Below are 26,075 nucleotides of genomic sequence, written 5' to 3'. Positions count from 1 at the left end.
ATGGAGTTGTTGATGAATCAATCGCTATCACTTAGTCCACATGAGGTGAGGAAAATCTCAATGGTGGAGAGTTTTGGGAACCATTGGTCCAAAGTCACCTGTTCGCCCAAGAATTGTACATTTACCATGTCATATCTCAAATTACTCATATACCCTATCTCAAAAATGTTATTTTCTGAAAAGCAATCTATCTTTAGAAAAAACTCTTATGTGAATGCAAAATAGTATTTTCCACTTTACACCCAGGCCAACGTTGTTGTTGAAATTATCAACATGAGGATTTTCTCACCAAGAGACAGCCAAATGCTAGTTTATTTAAGTTATGGTGCAGATAAATTTACTGGGTTTCAGCCCAATGTTGAAAAAATCGACCAGCTGCAGGAAAATAAAGACCAAAGCAAGAAAAACTTGTTCTGAGCTAAAAAACAGAGAGTGCTGGAAATACTCAGCAGGTCAGGCAGTATCTGTGGAGAGTGAAGCAGAGTTAACGTTTCAGGTCTGGGATTTTTCATCAGAACTTGTTCTGATTTTGATGCTGACATCAGCACAATACTACAAGAAGTATTAGGCTAAGAATGCAGATATTGAGAACGTCTCAGTATTTGGTTGGTTGATGGCCCAGATTTGCATGCAAAGTGGTGACATACACTATGATTCTTGACCTGGGTAACTTACTCCATAACTTAAATAAAAGCAAAATACTGCAGATGCTGGAAATCTGAAATAAAACAAGAAATGCTGGAAATACACAGCAGGTCTGGCAGCATCTGTGGAGAGAGAAGCTGAGTTAACGTTTCAGGTCAGTGACCCTTCATCAGAACTCCATATCTTGTTGCACTTCCAAAAGAATGCATCACAGCAAGCTCAACAGTGAATCAGAAGCTGAGAGCCTATGGCCAGTTTACCTTCTGTCACTTCATCCAATTGGAAAACCCTTTAGCGAATGATATCCCAATCAGTGAGCACATTAGACAGTCAATCACCATCAGGGAATACATCAGTGAATCATCTCCTGCTCGGGAAAAACAGCGCAATCAGGAAAAAAGATAAACAATTCATCATCTGATGCTCTAATACATTAGCTATTTATATCCCAATCCTGTAACACATTAGGAATCATCTTCCAATCCTGAAAAACATTAATGAGTCATATCCCGATCATGCAACTCATCAGCCATTCATCCCCTGATCCTGTTGAGTCTTATCCCAATCCTGTAACACATTAATGATTCAACAACCAATCCTGAAACGCATTATAACTTCATCATCCAGCTCTGTAACACATTATAAATTCATCGTCCGATACTGGAACACATTAATAATTCATTTTAACGCCATGTAACAGGTTAGCCATTCATTGACCAATCCTGTAACATGTTAACGATTCTTTTCCTTATATTTGATCTTGGGATGTGAGCATCGCTGGCACGGCCAGCATTTATTGCCCATCCCTTAATGCCCTTGAGAGGTTGGTGGTGAGCCACCTCTTGAATCCTTGCATTAGTTGTGGTGTAGGTGCATCCACAGTTCTGTTTGGGAGGCAGTTGCAGAATTTTAACCCAGCGACTGGGAAGAAACACTGATATACTTTCAAGTCAGGAATAGTGTGTGACTTGGAAGGGTACATGCAGGTGGTGGTTTTCCCATACATTTGCTGCCCTTGTTCTTCTAGGTGTTAGAGGTCGTGGGTTTGGAAGGTGCTGTCGAAGGAGGCTTGGCGAGTTGCAGTGCATCTTGTAGATGGTACACACTGCTGCCACTGTGCATCAGTAAAGAAGGAAGTGAATGTTGAAGGTAGTGAATGGGGTGCCAATCTAGCTGACTTCTTTGTCCTGGATGGTGCCAAGCTTCTTGTGTGTTGTTGGAGCTGCACCCATTCAGGCAAGTGGGGAGTACAGCATCACACTTGACTTGTACCTTGTAGATGGTGGACAGGCTTTGAGGAGTCAGGAGCTGAGTTACTCACCTCAGAATTCCCAGTCTCTGACCTGCTCTTGGAGTGACATTATTTATGTGGCTGGTCCAGTTTGGTTTCTGGTGAATGGTAACCCCCAGAATGTTGACGGTGGAGGATCCAGCAATACGAATGCCATTGAATGTTGTGGGAGATGGTGGAGATGGTCAATGCCTGGCACTTCTATGGCATGAATATTACTTGCCACTTATCAGCCTAAGCCTGAATGTTGTCCAGGTCTTGCTCCATGTGGGCATGGAATACTTCAGTATCTGAGAAGTTGCAATTGGTACTGAACACTGCGCAATCATCAGCGAACATCCCCTCTTCTGACCTTAGAATGGAGGGAAGGTCATTGATGAAGCAGCTGAAGATGGTTGGGCATATGACTCCATCCTGAGGAACACCTGCAGTGATGTCCTGGGGCTGAGTTAATTGTCGTTCAACAACCACAACCGAAGAGGTGATCCCACTCTTTTTGGATGTTTCTTTTCAGGAGCACCCATGCTTTTCTGAGGTTTCCAGCTCTTTTCGTGTGTTCTCATGCTTTTCTTCTGCGGTCTGCTCGAGTAATGGACACCCCCCTTGCAAGGGATCGACTTTTTTCCCCATCTCACCTGCCAGTGTGCCGTTAAACAATGAATACACCTTTTCCAAAAGGTTCTCACCTGATCCTGGACCACCGCCCAGTACTGTGACTCACAGCCCGAACACTGGACCTAGTTTCTGCTCGCAGACCATCACGCTTCTGTGGTGCAGCCTGAATGCCTGCACAGCTGACTCACTGACTGTGTCTTGCTTCGGCTACGAAGCAGCTCTGGAGCTCTTCGCAGTCTCCCTTCAAAATCTACCGTCTTCTTGGCACTACTGTATGTGGTGAGGTCTTTCAATAATTTCTGGGTGTGTTCACCATTGCCACCATACATGTTATATATTGTTGTTAGCGTAGTTCAAGCTTTGTTTACAGATGTCTCAGAGATGACTAAATAGTAACTTTTTTATTTTATATACTTAAGTATCTATACTCTCATTAAGCCTGTCCAGCTAGCACCTCTCATGATGCTTCTAGCTTTTTCCAAGCCTAATACCCATTTGACTATTACATCATCATCACTACAGTGGGAGGGATTAGTCTCACTGTCTCCAACATTAACCCTTTCAGACCCTTATACTACACACTCTTGTTCAAAACAATAAAGCAAGGATAAACCCAGCAACTACAGGCCAGTCAGTTTAACCTCGGTGATGGGAAAGGTTTTAGAAACGATAATCCAGAACAAAATTAACAAAAGTGTGGATTAATTAAGGAAAGGCAGCACAGATTTGTTACAGCCAAATCATGTTTAACTAACTTAATTGAGTTTTTTGAAGAAGTAACAGAGAGAGTTGATGAGGGTAATGAGGTTGATGTGGTGTACATTGACCTTCCAATAGGCATTTGAACAAGTGCCACATAATAGGCTTGCCAGCAAAGTTGAAGCCCATGGAATAAAAGAGACAGTGGCAGCATGGATATGAAGTTGGCTGAGTGACAGGAATCAGAGAGTAGTGATGAATGGTTGTTTTTTGGACTGGAAAAAGGTGGGGGGTCAGGACTAGGACCACTCCTTTTCTTGATATTTATTTTAATGTCCTAGACTTGGGTGTACAGGGCACAATTTCAAAATTTGCAGATGACATAAAATTTGGAAGTATTATGAACTGTGAGGAGCATAGTGTTAGACTTCAAGAGGACAAAGACAGGCTGGTGGAATGGCGGACACATGGTAGATGAAATATAATGCAGGGAAGTGGGAAGTGATACATTTTGGTGGGAATAACGAGGAGAGGCAATATAAACCAAAAAGTACAATTCTAAAGGGGGGCGCAGGAACAGAGAAACCTGGGGGTATACATGCAGAAATCGTTGAAGGTAGCAGGGCAGGTTGAGAATTTGGAGTCCTGAACGTTGTAAATAGAGGCCTCGAGTACAAAAGCAAGGAAGTTATAATGAACCTTTATAAAATACTAGTTTGGCTTCAACTAGAGTATTGTGTCCAATTCTGGGTACTGCACTTTAGGAAGGATATGAAGGTGCAGAAGAGATTTACGAGAATTGTTTCAGGGATGTACTTCATTTATGAGGAAGATTGGAGAAGCTGTGGCTGTTCTCATTAGAGAAAAGAAGATTGACCGGAGACGAGATAGAGCTATTAAAAATCATGAGACATCTGGACAAAGTAGATGGAGTGGGACTGTTCACATTGGCAGAAGGGTTGAGAAACAGAAGACACAGATATAAGATGATTGGCTAAAGAAGCAATGGTGACATAAGAAAGAACTTTTTATGCAGCGAGTGGTTCGGATCTGGAACGCACTGCCTGAGAGTGTGGTGGAGGCAGATACAATTGGTGTTTCAAAAGAGAATTGGTTAAGTAACTAAAGAGAGAAAATTTGCAGGGCTACAGGGAAAGGGTAGGGGAGCAGGACCAGCAGAGTTGCTCTCGCAGAGAGCCAGAATGGACCTGACAGGCAGAATGGCCTCTTTCTGTGCTGGAACCATGCTATGATTCTCTGTTCTATGATTCTATATGATTCTGCTCATGAGCTGAGAGTCAGTGGGCAGTTCAGACAGATTGGTTGTTCCAATGCTCGACTTTCTGCTGTACTGGAGGTCCAAGCAGGGGAGGATATTTGTTGCTATCCTGTTTGGAGGGGATGGGTTGCTGTTTGTTGTTTGGTCCTGGTATTTCCATTCACTGGCAGGTAGAGTGATGCTGTTTGATCTTCAAGGTTAGGTTTACCTTCTAGATAAGGTGCGAGGTGTCTCCTCACTGGGAATATCAGATATTTTCTGCCATTCCAGTGTGCGACATTCCTTTTACTCTCGGCCCTCTGTCGATATCAAGTTGGAGTCATTTGAGCTAAGTCTGATTACTGGTAATTGGGTCGAGGCAGAGTGGTGTCCACATGGTGCTTGTCATTATGATTCTGATAGCATTCATATATTAAATATGCTTCAGGTAAAAGCTATACTTTCATCCTTTTTTATTGTACTTCTATGTGACGGCATCATTCCCAAACATTCTAAAACACATTCCACATTTTCTAGATCCACTCTGCAATCTCACTCTGGATGATGGATATTTTGAAATAGTTAATACAACATGGCTGCATGCAAACAATGAAACTTGTCCAAATGGATCAGAAATCTCCATTCCTCACCAGGGTCCAAGTGAGCAATACTGGGAGTAAGTAAATTACTACAGATAGCTGCACCTATAACCTGCACAGCTGTACCAGTAGCTTCCTCTTGGGAAGGTTAGTTGGGTGAATGCCCTGTTTAATGAGTGAAAAGCTGTTTGATTTAGATAGAGATGCTATTCACATCATTAATCAGTTAATAACTAGCTGCAAGTTTACTTCAACAATATCTATAAAACATTTTACTTTTGTGTGTCACATTCTTGTCTAATGTTGAGGTATGCATGTTAAATTTGCCATCAGAAATTGATGATAGAATTGACTACATAAACCTATGACCTGTAAATACATAATTTGGTCACTAGGTGGTTCTATAGTATCTTTCTAAACAAATTTATTAACAATTCTTTCTGAAACATTTTCAACCAGAGTTATATTTTTGTTTATGACATCTTAAGAGTTCCATTTTTTCTGCGCAGAAACAGCTGTGCTTACAGTGATATTGTTTTAGTGAAATGTGCATTGTGAATGCTAATACACACCCAGGAACATCCTGTCTCACTTCAGAAAGAAGGTGTCAGTCATCCCTTTACTTCGTAAGGTTGCAGGGCTGACCTCAAACTGCCATTCACAATCTAAACAGAATATTGCCCCTCAGAATTTATCCAACAATATTCACTTGCTTCAAACTGCTATTCCATTTATATTGTATATTAAAGTGTGCAAAAACCTGAAATAAAAACAACTCTGTTATACTGACCATCGATTACAGTAGCAAATTACATTCACGCAGACACGCTTGCTGTCAAGAGTGGGGACCTAACTGCAGCTGAGGACTTTTTAAAAATTTGTTTTCAGGATGTGGGAGTCAATGGCAAGGCCAGCATTTATTGGCCATTCCTGGTTTGTCTTGAGGAAGTGGTGAGCCTTCCTCTTATTTCCAGCAGTCAGTGTGATAGAGGTTCTCCCACAGTGCAGCTGGTAGAGAGTTCCAGGACTTTGATCGAGTGCAATGAAGGAATTGTGATATACCTCCATGTTGGGTTGGAGCTGCGGATTAACAAATCCCCAGTTCCTGATGGGCTTCATCCTAGGGTCTTAAAAGAAGTGGCTAGTGGGATAGTTGATGCGTTGGTTTTAATTTTCCAAAATTCCCTAGGTTCGGGGGAAGGTTCCATTAGATTGGAAATAATGAATGTAACTCCGTTATTCAAAAAGGGAGGGAGACAGAAAACAGAAAACTACAGGCCAGTTAGCTTAACATCTGTCACAGGGAAAATGTTAGAAGTTATTATTAAAGACGTTATAGCAGGGTACTTAGAAAAATTTAAGGTTATCAGTCAGAGTCAACATGGTTTTCTGAAAGGGAAATCATGTTTAACCAATTTATTGGAGTTCTTTGAAGAAGTAATATGTACTGTGGATAAAGGGGAACTGGTGGATGTACTGTACTTAGAAATCCAGAAGGTATTTGGTAAGGTGCTACATCAAAGGTTGTCACGGGAAATAAAAGCTCATGGTGTAGAGGGTAACATTTTGGCATGTTTAGAAGATTGTCTGGCTAACAGGAAACAGAGAGTAGGCATAAATGGTTCATTTTCTGGTTGGCAAAATGTAATGAGTGGTGTGACACAGGGTTCAGTGCTGGAGCCTCAACTTTTTACAATTTTTATAAATGACTTGGATGAAGGGACCAAAGGTATGGTTGCTAAATTTGCTGATGACACAAAGATAGGCAGGAAAGTAAGTTGTGAAGAAGACGTAAGGAAGCTACAAAGAGATATAGATAGGTTAAGTGAGTGGGAAAAGATCTGGCAAATGGAGTATAATGTGAGTAAATGTGAAATTGTCCATTTTGACAGGACAGATAAAAAAGAAGCATATTATCTAAATGGTGAGAGATTGCCAAGCTCTGAGATGCAGAGGGATCCGGATCTCCTAGTGCATGAATTGCAAAAGGTTTGTACGCAGAGTTGGCAAGTAATTAGTAAAGCTAATAGAATGTTATCATTTATTGTGAGGGAAATTGAATACAAAAGTAGGGAGGTTATGCTTCAGTTCTACAGAGCATAATTGAGAGCACATCTGGAGTACTGTGTACAGTATTAGTCTCCTTATTTAAGGAAGGATGTAAATGCATTAGAAGCAGATCAGAGAAGGTTTACTGGACTAATACCTGGAATGGCGGGTTGTCTTATGAGGAAAGGTTGGACAGGCTAGGGTTGTATGCACTGGAGTTTAGAAGAGTAAGAGGTGACTTGGTTGAAACATGTAAGGTCTTGAGGGGTCTTGACAGGGTGGATATGGAAAGGATGCTTCCCCTTGTGGGCGAATCTAGAATCGAGGTCACTGTTTAAAAATAAGGGGTCACCCATTTAAGACAGGGATGAGGAGAAATTTTTTCTCTGAGGGTCATGAGTCTTTGGAACTCTCTTCTTCAAAAGGCAGTGGAAGCAGAGTCTTTGCAAAAATGCAAAGAATCTGAACACCCTCACGAGATTCTGTCAGCCCCTTGGTCCAAAATTGCCACTGATCTATCTTCCGTTAATGGAGACGACTTTATCTTGGTCACCATTTATTTCTCCAAATTTCCAATTGTCAGACAGGTAAAAGACACTTCAAGTATGGGCGGCACAGTGGCGCACCACAGCCTCACAGCTCCAGTGACCGGGGTTCAATTCTGGGTACTGCCTGTGTGGAGTTTGCAAGTTCTCCCTGTGTCTGCGTGGGTTTTCTCCGGGTGCTCCGGTTTCCTCCCACAAGCCAAAAGACTTGCAGGTTGGTAGGTAAATTGGCCATTATAAATTGTCACTAGTATAGGTAGGTGGTAGGGAAATATAGGGACAGGTGGGGATGTGGTAGGAATATGGGATTAGTGCAGGATTAGTATAAATGGGTGGTTGATGGTTGGCACAGACTCGGTGGGCCGAAGGGCCTGTTTCAGTGCTGTATCTCTAAACTAAACTACAGTCGTTACAGACACATTGAGTGCTATATTCTGCCTATTCGGTGCACCTGAAGAAATTATTTCTGACAATGCGCCACAGTAGACGGGCAAATCTTTCAGCGATATGTGCGCCAAGTGGGTGTAAACCATGTAGCATCCTCACTACACTACCCTAGATCTAATGATCTTGCCAAGTGAATGATTCACACAGTCAAATCACTGATCCTGAAATGTAGGACAGTGAAACAAGATTTTCGTGTTGCCGTGCTCCACCTCAGAGCTACACCTATGGATATGAGATTATCGCCACCAGTAGGGAGCATGTTTGGCAGACAAATTCTCCGAGATGCAGGAAACACTGGTTGAAAAAGAGGGGAGAATGAAGATGGTGCATGATTGACATGCAGGGGTGGAACTACCTCAGCTACACGTAGGACAAAAGGTCAGCGTCATACACCTCACAATGAGAACATCAAAAGTATGCATTGAGCCCAGTTGCTATGAGGTTACAACAGCTAGCGGAGCAGTGTTGAGGAGGAACCGAAACCAATTAAGAGAAGTGTGCAATACTCCAATTGCGGACTCGAAAGAACACACTCTGATGGTGAGGGTGTGACAGAACAACAGGACAACAACCAACACATTGACAACATGTCTGTAAACCAAAAACAGCCAAGGGTAAAATCCACATTCCCAGAAAGTTATACCACAACCAGATCTGGAACAGTTGTCAAACCACCAAAATGATATATGGACTCTTAAGCTTCAGTGCTCATAAATTTCACAATCTCTATCCCTGTAGAATTAATTTTGCTGCAATCCAATTTTATGTGTTTTACTTATGGCGTATAAGACTCATCTTTGGAAAGAGGATGTTGTATGATTGCTTCAAGAGTGATGTCCCTTTAAGAATTCAGTATGATAATGAGCTCAGTACCAGGACATAGTCATGTGACTAGAAGCTATAGTCACTCTGCAACTGAACACCCTAGACTAAAGTTTTGTACATAATTTGCTCTGTATTGTATATACTAGTTTAGCTGTTAATAAACCTGTTGGAGATCTTCAAAGATACTGGAATCCATGTATCTCACTGAGTTGCTTATGATTCCACAAAGATCACATGACAGATAGTACACATTGCAGTCACATTTTGCGAGAGGTGAAGCAAGTGACCGTTTCAGGTGGTGGATGGGGTGCCAATCAAGTGAACTGATTTATCCTGGATAGTGCCAAGTCTCTTAAAGTGTTATTACAGCTATACCCATCCAGGCAAGTAGAGAGTACTCCATCACACCTGACCTGTGCTTTCCAGGTAGTGAAGAAAATCTGGAGAGTCAGGAGGTGAGTCCTTTGCCACAGAATACCCAACTGTGTAACAGCCCCGACAAACAAATTTTCTGCAGCACCTGTGGAAGAGCCTGTCACTCTAGAATTGGCCTTTATAGCCACTCCAGGCACTGCTCCACACACCACTGACCACCTCCAGGCACTTACCCATTGTCTCTCGAGATAAGGAGGCCAAAGAACCAAGAACCCAAACTCTGACCTGTTCTTGGAGTCAAGGCATTTTTGGTTGCTTAAGTTTAGCTGTTGGTCAATGGTGACCCCCCCCCAGGATGTTGATGGTGGGGGATTTAATGATGGTAATATCTTTGAATGCCAAGGGGAGATGTTTAGATTCTCTCTTGTTGGAGATGGTCATTATCTGGCACTTGTGTGACACGAATGTTACTTGTCACTTATCAGCCCAAGCCTGGATGTTGTCCAGGGTCTTGCTGCATGTGGTCATGGAGTGCTTCATTATTTGAGGAATTGCAAATTGAACTGAGCAGCAACAACAACTTGTATTTATGTAGCACCTTTCACATAATAAAATGTCCCATGATGCTTCAAATAGGTGTTATCAAGCAAAATTTGACACTGAGTTGCATAAAGAGATAAGGAGCCCAGGAATGATGGATGAACAGGACTTGTTATGAATTGGGATACAGGCAGTAGAGTTTGCAATCATTAATGAACAGCTCTACATCTAACCTTATGATGGAGGGAGGTTCATTGATGAAACAGCTGAAGATGGTTGCGCCTAAGGCACTGCACTGGGTATGCCTGCAGTGATGTCCGAGAGCTGAGATGATTGGCCTCCAACAACAACCATCTTCCATGGTGCTAGGTATGACTTGAGCCACTCATTAGATCCACGGAAGAGGCATATAAATTCGGCACAAAAAACAACAGAGCTGAGGATTGGGGGCAGTTTAGAATTCAGCAAAGGAGGACCCAGGGATTGATTAAGAAGGGGAAAATAGGGTGCGAGAGCAAGCTTGTGGGGAACATAAAATCTGACTGCAAAAGTTTCTGTAGGTATGTGAAGAGAAAAAGATTAGTGAAGACAAATATAGGTCCCTTACAGTCAGAAACAAGGGAATTTATTATGGGGAACAAAGGAATAGCTGACCAACTAAATGCATACTTTGGTTCTGTCTTCACAAAGGAGGACACAAATATCATACCAGAAATGTTGGGGAACACAGGGTTCAGTGAGAGAGAGAAACTGAAGGAAATCAGTATTAGTAGAGAAATGGTGTTGGAGAAATTGATGGGATTGAAGGTCGATAAATCCCCAGGGCCTGATGGTATGCATCCCAGAGTACTTAAGGAAGTGGCTCTAGAAATAATGGATGCATTGGTGATCATCTTCCAAGATTCTATAGACTCTGGAACAGTTCCTACAGATTGGAAGGTAGCTAATGTAACCCCACTATTTAAAAAGGGACGTGGAGAGAAAACGGAATTATAGACCAGTCAGCCTGACGTCGGTACTGTGGAAAATTCTAGAGTTCATTATCAAAGATTTTATAGCACAGCACTTGGAGAAGAGTGATTGAATCATACAGAGTCAGCATAGATATATGCAAGGGAAATCATGCTTGAGAAATCTACTAGAATTCTTCGGGGATGTAACTTGTAGAGTTGATGAGGGGGAGTCAGTGGATGTGGTTTATTTGGACTTTCAGAAGGCTTTCGACAAAGTCCCACATAAGAGATTAGCGTGTAAAATTAAAGCGCGTGGGTAACGTTTTGCAATGGATAGAAAATTGGTTGGTAGACAGGAAACAAAGAGGAGGGATAAATGGGTCTTTTTCGGAATGGTAGGCAGTGACTAGTGGAGTACCGCAGGGATCAGTGCTAGGACCCCAGCTATTCACAATATATATTAATGATTTAGATGAAGGAACAAAATGTAATATCTCCAAATTTGCAGTTGACACAAAACTGGGTGGGAGGGTGAGCTGTGAGGAGGATACAGAGAGGCTTCAGGGTGATTTGAATAAGTTGAGTGAGTGGGCAAATGCATGGCAGATGCAGTATAATTCAGATGCAGATAAATGTGAGGTTATCCACTTTGGTAGCAAAAACTGGATGGCAGATTATTATCTGAATGGCTATAAACTGAGATAGGGGAATATGCAATGAGACCTGGGTGTTCTCGTACATCAGTCGCTGAAGGTAACCATGCAGGTCCAACAAGCGGTAAAAGAGGCAAATGGTATATTGGCCTTCATAGCGAGAGGATTCGAGTACAGGAGCAGGGATGTCTTGCTGCAATTATACAGGGCCTTGGTGACGCCATATCTGGAACATTGTGTGCAGTTTTGGTCTTCTTATCTGAGGAAGGATGTTCTTGCTACCGAGGTAGTGCAGCGAAGGTTTAGCAGACTGATTCCTGGAATAGCGGAACTGACGTATGAGGAAAGATTGAGTCGGTTAGGATCATATTCGCTGGAGTTCAGAAGAGTGAGGGGGGATCTCACAGAAACCTATAAAATTCTAACAGGACTTGACAGGGTAGATGCAGGAAGGATGTTCCCGATGGTGGAGGAGTCCAAAACCAGGGGTCATAATCTAAGGATACGGGGTAAACAATTCAGGACTGAGATGAGGAGAAATTTCTTCACTCAGAGAGTGGTGAACCTGTGGAATTCGCTCCCACAGAAAGCAGTTGAGGCCAAAACATAGTATGTTTTCGAGAAGGAGTTAGATTTAGCTCTTAGATTTAAAGGGATCGAAGGATATGAGGCGAAAGTGGGAATAGGTTACTGAATTGGATGATTAGCCATGATCAGAATAAATGGCGGAGCAGGCTCAAAGGGCCGAATGGCCGACTCCTGCTCCTATTTTCTATGTTTCTATGTAAAGAATTTTCACCCTGATTCCCATTAACTTCAATTTTACTGGGTCTCCTGGATGCCACACTCAATCAAATGCCGCTTCATGTCAAGGTCAAGCCACTCTCACCTCAACTCTGGAATTCAGGTCTTTTGTCCATATTTGGACTCAGGTTGTAATGAGGTCTGGAGCCCAGTGGTCCTGGCAGAATGTAAACTGAGCATTGGTAAGCTGATCATTGGTGAATAGGTGCCGCTTGAGAGCACTGTCAATGGTACCTTCCATCACTTTGTTGATGAGCGAGAGTAGACTAACAGGGTAATAACTGGCTGGGTTGCGTATGTCCTGATTTTTGTGATCCTGACATACCTGGGCAATCTTCCACATTGTCGGACAGATGCCAGTTTTGTAGCTGTACTGGAACACCTTTTCTAGAGGTGTGGCTAGTTCTGGAGCACAAAGCTTCAGCACTACAACCAGGATGTTATAAGGGTTATGCAGGGCACTCAGCCATTTTGTGATATCACGTGAAGTGAATTGCATTGGCTGAAGACTGGCATCTGTGATGTTTGGGACCTCAGGTAGAAGCCCTGAAGGATTATCCACTCGCACTTCTGGCTGAAGATGGTTGCAAACATTTCAGCCTTGTCATTTGCACATTATATTATTACATTAACATAATAGTATCTTATAAAAGATTACTGTCAAATGTTCTTCCCTAATTATCCTAACCCTATCCCTAACCTGAAGGATTCCATTAAAATAGTAAATGGAGGAATTTGATATGAATGCATTGAAGTGTTCACAAACTAATGAATGCAGCAACCTTAAGATTTTAACTTCCACTACCAATACTGATGTTGAGACCCAAGGGCCTATTGTGAACTTCCAGTTCAGTTCTTTACTAGGCCAGAGTTCACAATATATAGAAGGTAAGGATCTTCATAGAAACACTTGGGCAATGTGATCTCCTCAACTGGTTTGGACCACCTGAGGTGGGGGGGGGGGGGGGGGGCGGTGGTCAGAGGGGAACTTTTGCAGTGGAGATTTATCCTTTATTGGTGCTTGTTTTTTCTTCTTTTTCATGCAAATCCCCAAGGATTACCTAACTGTGGGATGGGTGGGGGGGGGGGGGGGGGGGTGCGGGTTGGAGGAGGAAGTGTCTAGTCATGATCCTGCAGCCATTATGAGAATGGGGCAGGTTTGATGGGCCAACTGGTCTTTTCCTGACCTTCATTTTCATGTTTTTATGAATGGCACAGGTATGGATGTATTTTGGGCATGCAGCCTATAATGTTTCACATATTAATGAATAGATGGAAAATAATTGTATGCACTGCAAGACTCCTGGTGGGTGTGTGGAATTAACTCAATTTAATGTAAAAATTACATAGGATATATCACACATATACAAACTATTCAGCCCAAACAGTCCATGCCAGTATTTACCCTCCACCCGAGCCTCCTCCCATCTTTCCTCATCTAAATTTATCATCATCACCTTCTATTCCCTTCTCCCTCCTATGCTTGTTCAGTTTCCCCTTAAATGCATCTGTACTTTTCACTTCAACCACTCCCTGTGATAGTGAGTTGCACATTCTCACCACTCTTTGGGTAAAGGAGTTTCTTCTGAATTCCCCATTTGATTTCTTGGTGACTATCTTATATTGATGGCCTCTGTTTATGCCCGCCCCCACAAGTGGAAACTTTCTCTCTGTATCCACTCTATCAAAACCTTTCATCATTTTAAAGATCTCAATAGGACACCCCTCAGCCTTCTTCTTTCAAGAGAAAAGAGACCCAGCCTGTTCATCCTTTTCTAATATGTATACCCATGTATTTCTGGTATCATCCTTGTAAATCTTCTCTGCACCCTCTCCAGTGCCTCTATATCCTTTTTTTATAATGCGACGGCCAGAACTACATGCAGTTTTCTAAGTGTGGTCTAACCAAGGTTTGATACAAGTTGAGCATAACTTCCCTACTTTTCAATTTTATCCCTCTAGAAATAAAGCCCAGTGCTAGGTTTGTTTTTAATGGCCTTGCTAACCTGTGGCACAACTTTTAATGATCAGATATTTATTAGATAATTGACTCATTCATTGACAAGTGCCATGCATGAATATACAGAAATGATGGGCAGGAAAAGTCCAGCTAGTCCATCAAGCCTACTCCATACTCATGATGCCTGGAGCATCAGGACTACAAAGTTCCAAGACCACTGTATCACCCACCATGACTATATGTATTTCATGTACAGCAACAGTGGTTAATGAATATTGTCTTATATGTTTCCTGTTATTTTATTTAGTAAAGTGGTTTTACGTCGTACCAGTTCAATTGATGAGACTGGGGAGATAGTCTGGTATTTAGCCCTCTGTCTCCTTCTGGCCTGGCTGATAGTTGGGGCAGTGCTATCTAAAGGAATCAAATCTTCAGGAAAGGTAAAATAATTGATGATGAACAGTCTGGTAATAAAGTACAGATACTTGCTGTGAAATATCTACAATTTACAAATAATTTTTAAGTAAGTTAGTTTATCGCACAAGTGATGTTAATAGTATTCGTTCAGGAGTGTTGGAGATCCACAATGCATGAGGACCACAGGTGTGGATGAGATCCGAAGATCTTGCTCATGAGGGAATGAACAGCAGCAATTCCTCAAGCTGATCACAGATATCACAATATCAGTGTGATTGAAGCCATTCTGTCTTTTTACTCATAACAGTCTACAGTCATGGCATCTAACTGCCTCCTAAGTGATTTCAGAGCTTCCACTATGTTACCCAGATGTCCATTCCAGCTACTAATCAGCATGAAGAAATGCTGTTGAAATCAGCCTTAATATAGCCGTTTGCCAGGTTTTGCTTACATCTCTTTGTCCAACAACAAAAAAGAACTGAACAAAATCAAAATTCTTCAGATGCTGGAAATCTAAAATAAAACGAGTAAACACTCAGCAGGTCAGACAGTATTTGTGGCAAGAGGAAAAGAGTTAGCATTTTAGGTTAATAACCTATCATAATTACTGGAAAAAGTTAGAGATATAAAAGGTTTTCAGCAAATGCAGAGGCAGGGAAAGGGCAGAGGGGAAAGAAAAATAGAGAGAGATTTGTGCTGATGTGGAGGGCATCAGGATTTAAAAGGGATGATGGTGGAAGACACAAGGGGTTGGTAATGGGACAAGTAAAGAATCAAAGGATGGAGCTGGATGAGTCTGGAGTGGGATTTCCAAGAATTAGTACTTTGGCTGTTGCTGTTCATAATGTGCATAAATGACGTGGAAATTGGGGCAGTAGCAAAAGCTCCAGATTTGCAAATGATACCAAACCAGGAGCAGCCGCATAGAACACAGAGCAAGATGGTCAAATACAGAAGTATCTGATAATTTGAGACAGAAGTAAATTAATGTGGACAAATCTAAAATCATGAGATCAGGAAAGGATAATAATCAGTGACAATGTAAGCTAATGGTATCACCATACAAGACACAACACAGGAGGGAATCTGGGAGTACTGCTGGATAAATGATTGAAGGCATCAGCACAGTGCGTGACAGCAGGAGAGAAGACAGCCAGGTACTTGGGCTCTACAGAGCACAAATCTCAGGAAGTGATACTGAGTTTATATAGAGCTCTGACCCTGCCCCATTTGGAGTACTGGGTTTTATAAAAATGCAGGTGCAGCTAGGGCAACTAAATTAAGAGCTGGGATTAGACACCTGACCTATGAGGAGAGCTGCAGAAGCTCGGAATGTTTACAAGAGAGAACAGAAAGCATGAATTGATCTTGAAGCAATTTGATGAAAGGTCATAAACCTGAATCGTTTACTTTGTTTCTCTCTCCACAGATGCCGTCTGATCTGCTGAGTATTTGTATTTGGCAGTGATACAAAGGCTACCTTTCTTCAACTTTCCTCTTCATTCACTTTGAAGCATAGGGAAATTGAGCAGGGTATATAATGGGCAATGAATCCAGTACCATATATTTTCTGCCCATCAAAGTTGTATTTCAGCTCGATAATGTTTTGCATGCTCCCATAGTTTATAATAAGAGAATTAACTTTAAGCCTTAACCTTAGAATTAGGATTTAGTTGCAACTACTTTACAAAGAGGGTGGTGAGTGTATAGAGTGGACTGCGAAAGGAAACAGTGTGGATTGCTGGTATTAGCAAATTCAGTGAAAGTTCAAAAAGTTCCTTAACAGAGGAATGTGAGAGAGATCAATAATATAGTGTGCTCCTTAGATCTCAACACTGGTCAAATGGGCCAAAATAGTCCTTTTCAGTACTGTACATTCATCTGTTCCCTGAATATGAGCTAAAAATAAATTTCAATAATATTTAGATTCATATGCTGCTAAGTATTACTGAAAATGGAGACATGTTGTTGAAGCTTTTCATTTTGCACTCATCAGGACAATCCGCTAGAATAACCAATGTAAGGGAAAACAACAACGTATGACAACCAATTTAAGATTGTCATTAGGCTCGCAGTGTGACACATTTGCGCGTACTGGAAGCTACATATATTAATACACAGTGCCCTGTTCTTTGCAGACAGAAAGAATATGTACACACATTGCGTCTGTTTCAGCTAAATAAAATAAGTGACAGTCATTCACTGATTCATTCCTCAGGGCAATGCCTTGACCAATCAGAGTCAAACTGCCTGGTTTAAATTTCAAACAAAGCTTGGCAGTTAACTGTCAGTCATCATAAACTGGTGCATTCTCCATGGCAATGCCTCTACCAATCAGAGTTCACTTGCCAACCAATCAGCACTCTCTTCTCATACAGTAAAAGTTGTTGTTTTCCCTTACATTGGTTATGCTTGTGGATTATCCTGATGAGTGCAAGACGAAAAGCTTCGACAACATGTCTCTATTTTCAGCAATACTCAAGTTCTGTACTATCAAACGACTATATGCTAAGTGTTAAATATACCCTCTGTATACTTATTACTCCTCTTTAGTCTATTTCTTTGATTACAATCCTATTAGTTTGCCATTCAGTTGGAATCCATTTTGTAAATGTTGTACCAGCAATACAGAAAAATCTAACAAACTACTCTCCATGGTCAGGTGGTTTATTTCACTGCAACATTCCCTTATGTGGTTCTGACCATACTCCTGGTCCGAGGTGTTACCCTAGAGGGAGCCTATAAAGGAATTGAATTCTACATTGGAAGCCAGTCAGACTTCTCAAAACTGGCTGATGCTGAGGTAAAGACATCAGGATAATCAATATCATTTATGTTTCTCAGTCAGACTGCTTTACTTAGAGTTTTACATTTCTGTTGTCATAGCAATTTGTCAATCAATGCTGTCAGATGTATGTTTTACCAACAATTAGGTCAATTCATTTTGGCATGATAGCTATCAGAATGTTGAAAGGTAGCTATTGGATAGGAATCTGTTTCATCATAGGTTTCTATGGCCCTTTAGAAATGGACCTTTTACTTATACTGAAAAGGCTTTGTAGGGATTTTCAACTTTGATGCCAGGCTGGAACCAGCCAGAATGAACTGCCCATCAGTTGTCGAACTGCCCTATTTTCATCCTGCTGGTTTCAATGTATGCAAATTAAATGTATTGTACAAGAACACACAAGAAATAGGAGCAGGAGAAGGCCATTCAGCCCTTCGAGCCTGCTCTGCCATTCAATGAGATCATGGCTGATCTTCTACTTCAACACCAATTTCCTGCACTGTCCCTGTAACCCTTGATGTTTTTAATATGTAGAAATATATCGATCTCAGTCTTGAACATACTCAATGACTGAGCTTCCACAGCTGTCTGGGCCAGAGAATTCCAAAGATTCACCACCCTCTGAGTGAAGAAACTCCTCCTCATCTCAGTCCTAAATGGCCTACCCCTTATTCTGAGACTGTGTCCTCTGGTTTTAGACTCCCCAGCCAGGGGAAACATCTTTCCTGCATCAAACCTGTCGAAGAATTTTGTATGTTTGAATGAGATCACGTCTCATTCTTCTAAACTCCAGAAAATAAAGGCCCAATCTATTTAATTTTTCCTCATAGTCCAATCCCTCCATCCCAGGAATTAGTTTGGTGAACCTTCTTTGCACTCCCCCTATGGCAGGTATATCTTTCCTTAGCCAAGGAGACCAAAACAGTGCACAATACCTCAGGTGCAGTCCTACCAAGGATCGATATAATTGCAGTAAGAAATCTTTACTGCTATACTCAAATTCTCTTCTAATGAAGGCCAACATAACATTTGCCTTCTTAATTGCTTGCTGTACCTGCATGTTGGCTTTCCATGACTCATGAATAAGGACACCCAAGTCCCTTTTAAATTTGACACTTCCTTGCCTCCCATCATTTAAGAAATACTCTATATTTCTGCTTTTCTTACCAAAGTGGATAACCTCACATTTCTCCACATTGTTTTCCATCTGCCAAATTTTAACCCACTCACTTAGCCTCTCCAAATTCCCTTGAAGCCTCTGTGCATCCTCCCCACAACTCACACTTCCACCTAGTTTTGTGTCATCTGCAAACTTGGAAATAGTGCATTTAATCCCCACATCCAAATCATTGATATAGAATGTGAATAGTTGGGGCCCAAGCACGGATCCTTGTGGTACCCCACTAGTCACAGCCTGCCAATCTGAAAATAACCCATTTATTTCTACTTTCTGTTTTCTGTCCATTAAGCAGTTTTCAATCCATGCCAGTATATTGCCCCCAATCCCATGTGCTTTAATTTTGTTTATTGATCTCTTGTGTGGGACCTTATCAAGAGTTTTCTGAAAATCTAAATATACCACATCCACCAGCTCCCCCTTATCTATTCTGCTGGTTACATCCTCACAAAACTCTAACTAGTTGTTTAAAAGTGATTTCCTTTTCATAAATCTATGTTGACTCTGCCCAAATTGACCATTATTTTCTAAGTGACCTGTGATCACATCCTTTATTATAGATTCTGACGTTTTATGTATGACTGATATTAGACTAACAGGTCTGTAGTTCCTTTTTTTTCTCTTTCCCTCTTTTCTTAAATACTGGGGTTACATTTGTCACCTTCTAATCTTGAAAGCTGATGACCAATGCATCTATCATCTCTACATCCACCTCTTTCAACACTCTGGGATGTAGATAATCAGATCCAGGAGATTTATCTACTTTAAGTCCCATTAATTTCTCTAGTACTTTTTTTTGCTAATTTTGCTGTTCCTCATTTACACTAGTCCTTGATTCTCCATTATTTTTCCGTGAAGACAGACACAAAGTATTTGTTTAGTTTCTCTGCTATTTCCTTATTCCCCACTATAAATTCTCCTGACTCCACATGTAATGGACCCACATTTATTTTTGCTCATCTTTTCCTTTTTAAATAACTATAGAAGCTTTTACAGTCCATTCTTGCCAGTTTACTCTCAGATTCTATTTTCCCTTTCTTAATCTTTTTCTTGGTCCTCCTTTGCAGAATTCTGAAATGCTTCCACTCCTCAGGCTTATCATTTTTTTTTGTGTGACTTTATATGCCTCTTCTTTTGTTCTCATACCATCTTTGATTTCTTTTGTTAACCACGGTTGGGACACTTACCTTTCTAGGTTTTTGTGCATTAAAGAAATGTATTTTTCTTGTAAACTATGTATTAGTTCTTTAAATGTTAGCCATTGCCTGTCTACCATCATACTATTTCACGTAGATTCCCAGTCCACCATAGCCAATTTGCCCCTCATACCTTCATAGTTTCCTTTGCTTAGATTTAAGACTCGAATTTCTGATTGAACTGCATCACTTTCAAACTTAATGTAAAATGCTATCATATTATGGTCACTGTTTCCTAAAGGCCCCTTTACAACCATATTATTAATTTGCCCTTTTCATTGCACAATACTAGATCTAAAATAGCCCATTCCCTAGTTGGTTCCACAACATATTGCTCTCGAAAACCATTTTGCATACATCCCAAGAAATCATCTTCCACAACACTGGTACTAATAAAGTTTACCCAGTCTACATGTAGTTTAAAATCCCCCATGATTCTGCATTACCCTTGTTACATGCACCTCTAATTTCCTGATTTATACTGTGATTTACATTACCCCTGCAGGTTGGTGGCCTATAAACAACTCCCAATGATGTTTTTTGCCTCTTGCTGTTTCTTAATTCTACCCAAACTGATTCAATGTCTTGATCTTTAAAACTAAGGTCATCTGTCTCTACAGAACCACTGCCCTCTTTAATTAACGGAGCTTTCCCACCAACTTTTCCCAGCTTCCTGTCCTTCCTGCATGTCAGAGACCCTTCGATATTCAGGTCCCAGCTTTGGTTCCCTTGTAGCCACATCTCTGTAATGGCTATCAGTCATGCATATGAATTTTTATTTGAGCTAACAGTTCATCTGTTTTATTGCAAATGCTGTTGGCATTCAGATACAGAGTCCTTAATTCTTTAATTCAGTTATTTTTTACTGTTTTTGTAAACACTGTCCCTATCTGCTGGCGTACTCTTAAGTTTGCAATCACTGCCCCTTCCTGCCATACTCTGATCATCATTACCTTTATGGTTACCTTGATCTATTGCCTTGTCATTTCCCTTTAATTTACTCAATCTTCCCCTACATGATCCTTTACCCTCTCTATTTAATGTGAAGCCCTCTCTACTTCCCTAGTTATATGACTCACTAGAACACTGATCCCAGCACAGTTCAGGTGAAGTCCATCCCAACGGCACCGACTCCACTTTCCCCAGTACTGGTCCCTACAAACCGCAACCCACTTCTCCCACACCAGACTTTGAGCCATGCATTCATCTCTCTAATCTTACTTATCCTATGCCAATTTACATGTGGCTCAGAGATTATCACCTTTGAAGTTCTGCTTTTTAATTTAGTGCCTAGCTCCTCATACTCCCTATGCAGAACCTCTTTCCTAGTCCTATCTATGTCATTGGTATATATGTGGACCATGACCATTGGATCCTCCCCTTCTCACTGCAAGTTCCTATCCAGCCCTGATGTCCCGAATCTTGGCACCAGGCAGGCAACACAGCCTTCTGAACTCTTGCTATTGGGCTGCAGAGAACAGTATCTGTCCACCTGAATATACTGTCTCCTAATACCACTCCTTTTAACTCCCCCCACTTGAATGGCTTTTTGTACCATGGTGTCATGGTCAGTCTGCTCATCCACACCACAGCCCTCGCTCTTTTCCATGCAAGCTGCAAGAACCTCAAACTTGTTGCACAATTGCAAGGGCTGAGGCTGCTCCACTCCTACCTTCTCAATCCCTTTACCTGCCTGACTCGCAGTCACACCTCCTGTCCCTGACCACTGACCAAATCAGATGACCCTATCCTAAGGGGTATGACTGCTTTCTGGAACAAAATGTCCAGGTGACAATCATCCTCCCTGATGCATCGCAATGTCTGCAGCACGGCCTCCAGCTCATCTACTCTGAGCCGAAGTTCCTCAAGCTGCAGACACTTACTACAGACATGGTTGCCATAGATTGTCATGGCATCCAGGAGATCCCATATACTGCAGCTGTGACACATCACCTGCCATCTTTATTGTGTTAATTTAATTAAATATATTTGTATTAATTAATTTATAGTTACCCTCTTCACTGAATTCCCTCACTCACCAAACTCCTTTCTTCACACTCTGTGCACTCAAGGAGCACTCAGTGCAGATAAGCAGCACTCAGAGACCCCTGAATTCTCACTGAAAAACAATGATTAGATTAGATTAGAACATTACAGCGCAGTACAGGCCCTTCGGCCCTCGATGTTGCGCCGACCTGTGAAACCATCTGACCTACACTATTCTATTTTCATCCATATGTCTATCCAATGACCACTTAAATGCCCTTAAAGTTGGCGAGTCTACTACTGCTGCAGGCAGGGCGTTCCACGCCCCTACTACTCTCTGAGTAAAGAAACTACCTCTGACATCTGTCCTATATCTATCACCCCTCAACTTAAAGCTATGTCCTCTCGTGTTTGCCATCACCATCCGAGGAAAAAGACTCTCACTATCCACCCTATCCAACCCTCTGATTATCTTATATGTCTCTATTAAGTCACCTCTCCTCCTCCTTCTCTCTAACGAAAACAACCTCAAGTCCCTCAGCCTTTCCTCGTAAGACCTTCCCTCCATACCAGGCAACATCCTAGTAAATCTCCTCTGCACCCTTTCCACATCCTTCCTATAATGCGGTGACCAGAACTGCACGCAATACTCCAGGTGCGGTCTCACCAGAGTTTTGTACAGCTGCAGCATGACCTCGTGGCTCCGAAACTCGATCCCCCTACTAATAAAAGCTGATGAATCAGCTTTTCTAGCGCTCTGCTAGAGCTCTGGAACCAGTTTAAGATAGCTACCTAATTAACTAGCTGTAGCTACTGTCAGAGAGCTTGTATATTCCTGTTTAAAACTGGAAGAAACTTAACTTGCCTCTTAACTTAAACAGTAATTTTAGCTAATTGCTAAATTTAACAGAAACTAGACTTTAGAGAGAGATTAACCCTTAAAATCCCATCACTTACCAAACTCCCTTCTTCACACTCTATGCATTCAAGCAGCACGCATCCACTCCATAGATTACCGACCGGTAATAACCTAAAAAAAAATCATTTTGAACGGCTGCTGCTTTTCCGAAAAGAATAGAGGTCACTATACATCCTGCAAGTACAGAATCAAGTCACTCACTAGAAAACATGACTGACAGTGGAAAGCATCAAAGCTCCTGGAGAGAATTTGGCAGCAAGGAGCTAACAGGAAGGCAGAGTGAGGGCCCTACTGTTTAAGGGAGACACTATTGATCAGAGGCAGCTTCATTCAGTCAGCTCACCAATGTGCTGTGGGGCTAACCCACCTCATGGCTACTATGGATTTATCTATTGAATGAATTCAAGTAAAATCTTTCACTGTTGACTATTTTACTTTCTATTTACCAGGTCTGGAAAGATGCTGCAACACAAATTTTTTATTCTATCGCTGTGTCTTTTGGAGGGTTAACAGCACTGTCATCTTACAACAAATTCCACAACAACTGTTACACAGATACCATCATTGTCTGTGTTGTTAATTGTGCTACCAGTGTGTTTGCTGGATTTGCCATCTTCTCCATCCTTGGACACATAGCTCATGTACAAGACAGACCTGTTTCAGAGGTTGCACAGTCAGGTACCTAAAGAGTTAAACTTACTGTCTTTGGTTAACATATTTCCAAACTGCAATGAAGAGACTGCCATGGCCAATATTTGCAGTTTTCATGGAAAAATGAGCAAAATAACAGAATTGCAATCCCTGAAACATCAGTGAAAATCCCAGGACCCCATGCAATTAAACTGGCATTGACATATTCATTGACCAGAAACCAGCAGCCCTGGTTATAATTAGTTGACATAGGGTTTATCAATCACATTTATGAACTAGCTGCCTTGTGCTGGGTGTTAGCCTGTTTTGTGTATTGCTGCAACACTTATCAACTCACCCATTGAGGTACATGAATAATGACACCTGGTAAAACAATCAGCCAGACTCACCCCAATGTGGCCATCGTTTGATCTGAATAAATAAAAGCATCAACATCTTACACTGTGGACAAGGCCACAGTGGCTTCTGAAAAGCTTGGAGGTACACCTGACCTTCTTCTCCTCTTGCTGGCACAACACCCATAGACAAAGTCACATTAATGGCTTGGAACAGGAAATCCCAGCACTTGGGCTTGATAGGGACAGCAGACTTTGGGTGTCATTTTTTTTTCATTCATGGGATGTGGGCGTTGCTGGCCAGGCCAGCATTTATTGCCCATCCCTAATTGCCCTTGAGAAGGTGGTGGTGAGCTGCCTTCTTGAACTGATGCAGTCCATGTGAGGTAGGTACACCCACAGTGCTGTTAGGAAGGGAGTTCCAGGATTTTAACCCAGTGACAGTGAAGGAACAGCGATTTAGTTCCAAGTGAGGATGGTGTGTGGCTTGGAGGGGAACTTGCAGGTGGTGATTTTTCCCATGCATCTGCTGTCCTTGTCCTTCTAGATGGCAGAGGTTGCAGGTTTGGAAGGTGCTGTCTAAAGAGCCTTGGTGAGTTGCTGCAGTGCGTCTTGTAGATGGTACACACTGCTGCCACTGTGCGTCAGTGATGTAGGCAGTGAATGTTGAAGGTAGTGGATGGGGTGCCAATCAAGTGGGCTGCTTTGTCCTTGATGTTGTCCAGCTTCTTGAGTATTGTTGGAGCTGCACCCATCCAGGCAAGTGTAGAGTATTCCATCACACTCCTGACCTGTGACTTGCAGATGGTGGACAGGGATTAGGGAGACAGAAGGTGAGTTAGATGGCGCAGAATTCCCAGCATCTGACCTGCTCTTGTAGCCACAGAATTTATGTGGCTGGTCCAGTTCAGTTTCTGGTCAATGGTAACTCCCAGGATGTGGATAGTGGGGGATTCAGTGGTGGTAATGCCATTGAACCTCAAGGGGTTAGATTCTCCCTTGTTTGAGATGGTCATTGCCTGGCACTTGTGTGGCGCGAATGTTACTTGCCACTTATCAACCCAAGCCTGGATAATTGTCCAGGTCTTGCAGCATATGTCAATAGGCTGCTTCAGTATCTGAGGAGTCACGAATGATCCTGAACATTGTGCAACCATCACCGAACATCCCCACTTCTGACCTTATGATGGAGGGAAGCATTGATGAAGCAGCTGAAGATGGTTGGGCCTAGGACACTACCCTGAGGAACTCCTGCAGCGATGTCCTGGGACTGAGATGATTGACCTCCAACAACCACAGCCATCTTCCTTTGTGCTAGGTATGACTCCAACCAGTGGAGAGTTTTCCCCTAATTATCATTGACTGCAGTTTTGCTAGGGCTCCTTGATGCCATACTCGGTCGAATGCTTCCTTGATGTCAAGGGCAGTCACTGTCACCTCATCTCTGGAATGACATGTTTGGACCAAGGCTGTAATGAGCTCAGGAACCCAAACTGAGCATCAGTGAGCAGATTACTGCTGAGCAATAACGCGGGTTTGCTGAGGATATACCTGGGCAATTTTCCACATTGTTTCATGGTCACCATTAGACTAGATTTTAATTTCAGATTTATTAATTGAGTTCCAATTTCACCATCTGCCATGGTGGGATTCGAACCATGTCCCCAGAGTATTAAAATTAAAGCAAAATACTGCGGGTGCTGGAAATCTGAAATAAAAACTGAAAGAGCTGGAAATACTCAGCAGGTCTGGCAACATCTGTGGAGAGAGAAGCAGAGATAATGTTTCAGGTCTGTGACCTTTCATTAGAACTGGCAAAGATTAGAAATGTGATAGGTTTTATGCAAGTTAAGTGGGGGTGGGGGTAAAGGGAACAAAAGGGAGAGATTAACTGACAAGGAGGTTATGGTCCTGCTTCTACCTCCTTCCCAAAATCCACAAACAGGACTATCCTGGGTGACCCATTGTTTCAGCTTGTTCCTACTACAGCGTGACACCACCACCAAAAGCATCTACCCCTCCTCTCCCCTCAGCAGTGAGTTACTCGTCGCAGAGTTCCACCTTTGACCTACTCTTGTAGCCACAGCATTTATGTGGCTGGTCCAGTTTAGTTTCTGGTCAATGGTGACCCCCAGGATGTTGATAGTGGGGAATTCAGTGGTGGTGATGCCATTGAACCTCAAAGGGAGATGTTTGCGTTCTTTCTTGTTTGAGATGTTCATTGCCTGGCACTTGTGTAGTGCAAATTCTGCTCTAAACCACTCTGAATTTGAAAGATAAAGACTTGCATTTTTATTTCCGCTTTTACATCTGTTTTTAAACTCTTGGATTAGATCCACTCTCTGAAA

General features: G+C 42.0%; 1 protein-coding gene across 1 annotated transcript in view; it reads left to right on the top strand.

Moving 5' to 3' along the window:
- Positions 1 to 26,075, top strand: part of LOC137377446 (sodium- and chloride-dependent neutral and basic amino acid transporter B(0+)-like) — a 51,718-nt gene that overhangs the window by 14,633 nt on the left and 11,010 nt on the right. Inside the window, exons 5-8 of the mRNA XM_068047024.1 lie at positions 5,046 to 5,184; positions 14,566 to 14,698; positions 17,338 to 17,478; positions 23,191 to 23,419. Coding sequence (XP_067903125.1) covers positions 5,046 to 5,184; positions 14,566 to 14,698; positions 17,338 to 17,478; positions 23,191 to 23,419 — 642 coding nt within the window. The remainder of the gene's footprint in view (positions 1 to 5,045; positions 5,185 to 14,565; positions 14,699 to 17,337; positions 17,479 to 23,190; positions 23,420 to 26,075) is intronic.

Source organism: Heterodontus francisci, chromosome 15 (assembly GCF_036365525.1).
Source record: "Heterodontus francisci isolate sHetFra1 chromosome 15, sHetFra1.hap1, whole genome shotgun sequence".
NCBI classification, from domain to species: Eukaryota; Metazoa; Chordata; class Chondrichthyes; order Heterodontiformes; family Heterodontidae; genus Heterodontus; species Heterodontus francisci.
Note: the sequence above shows the minus strand (reverse complement) of the source record. Positions and strands in the feature narration are given on the sequence as shown.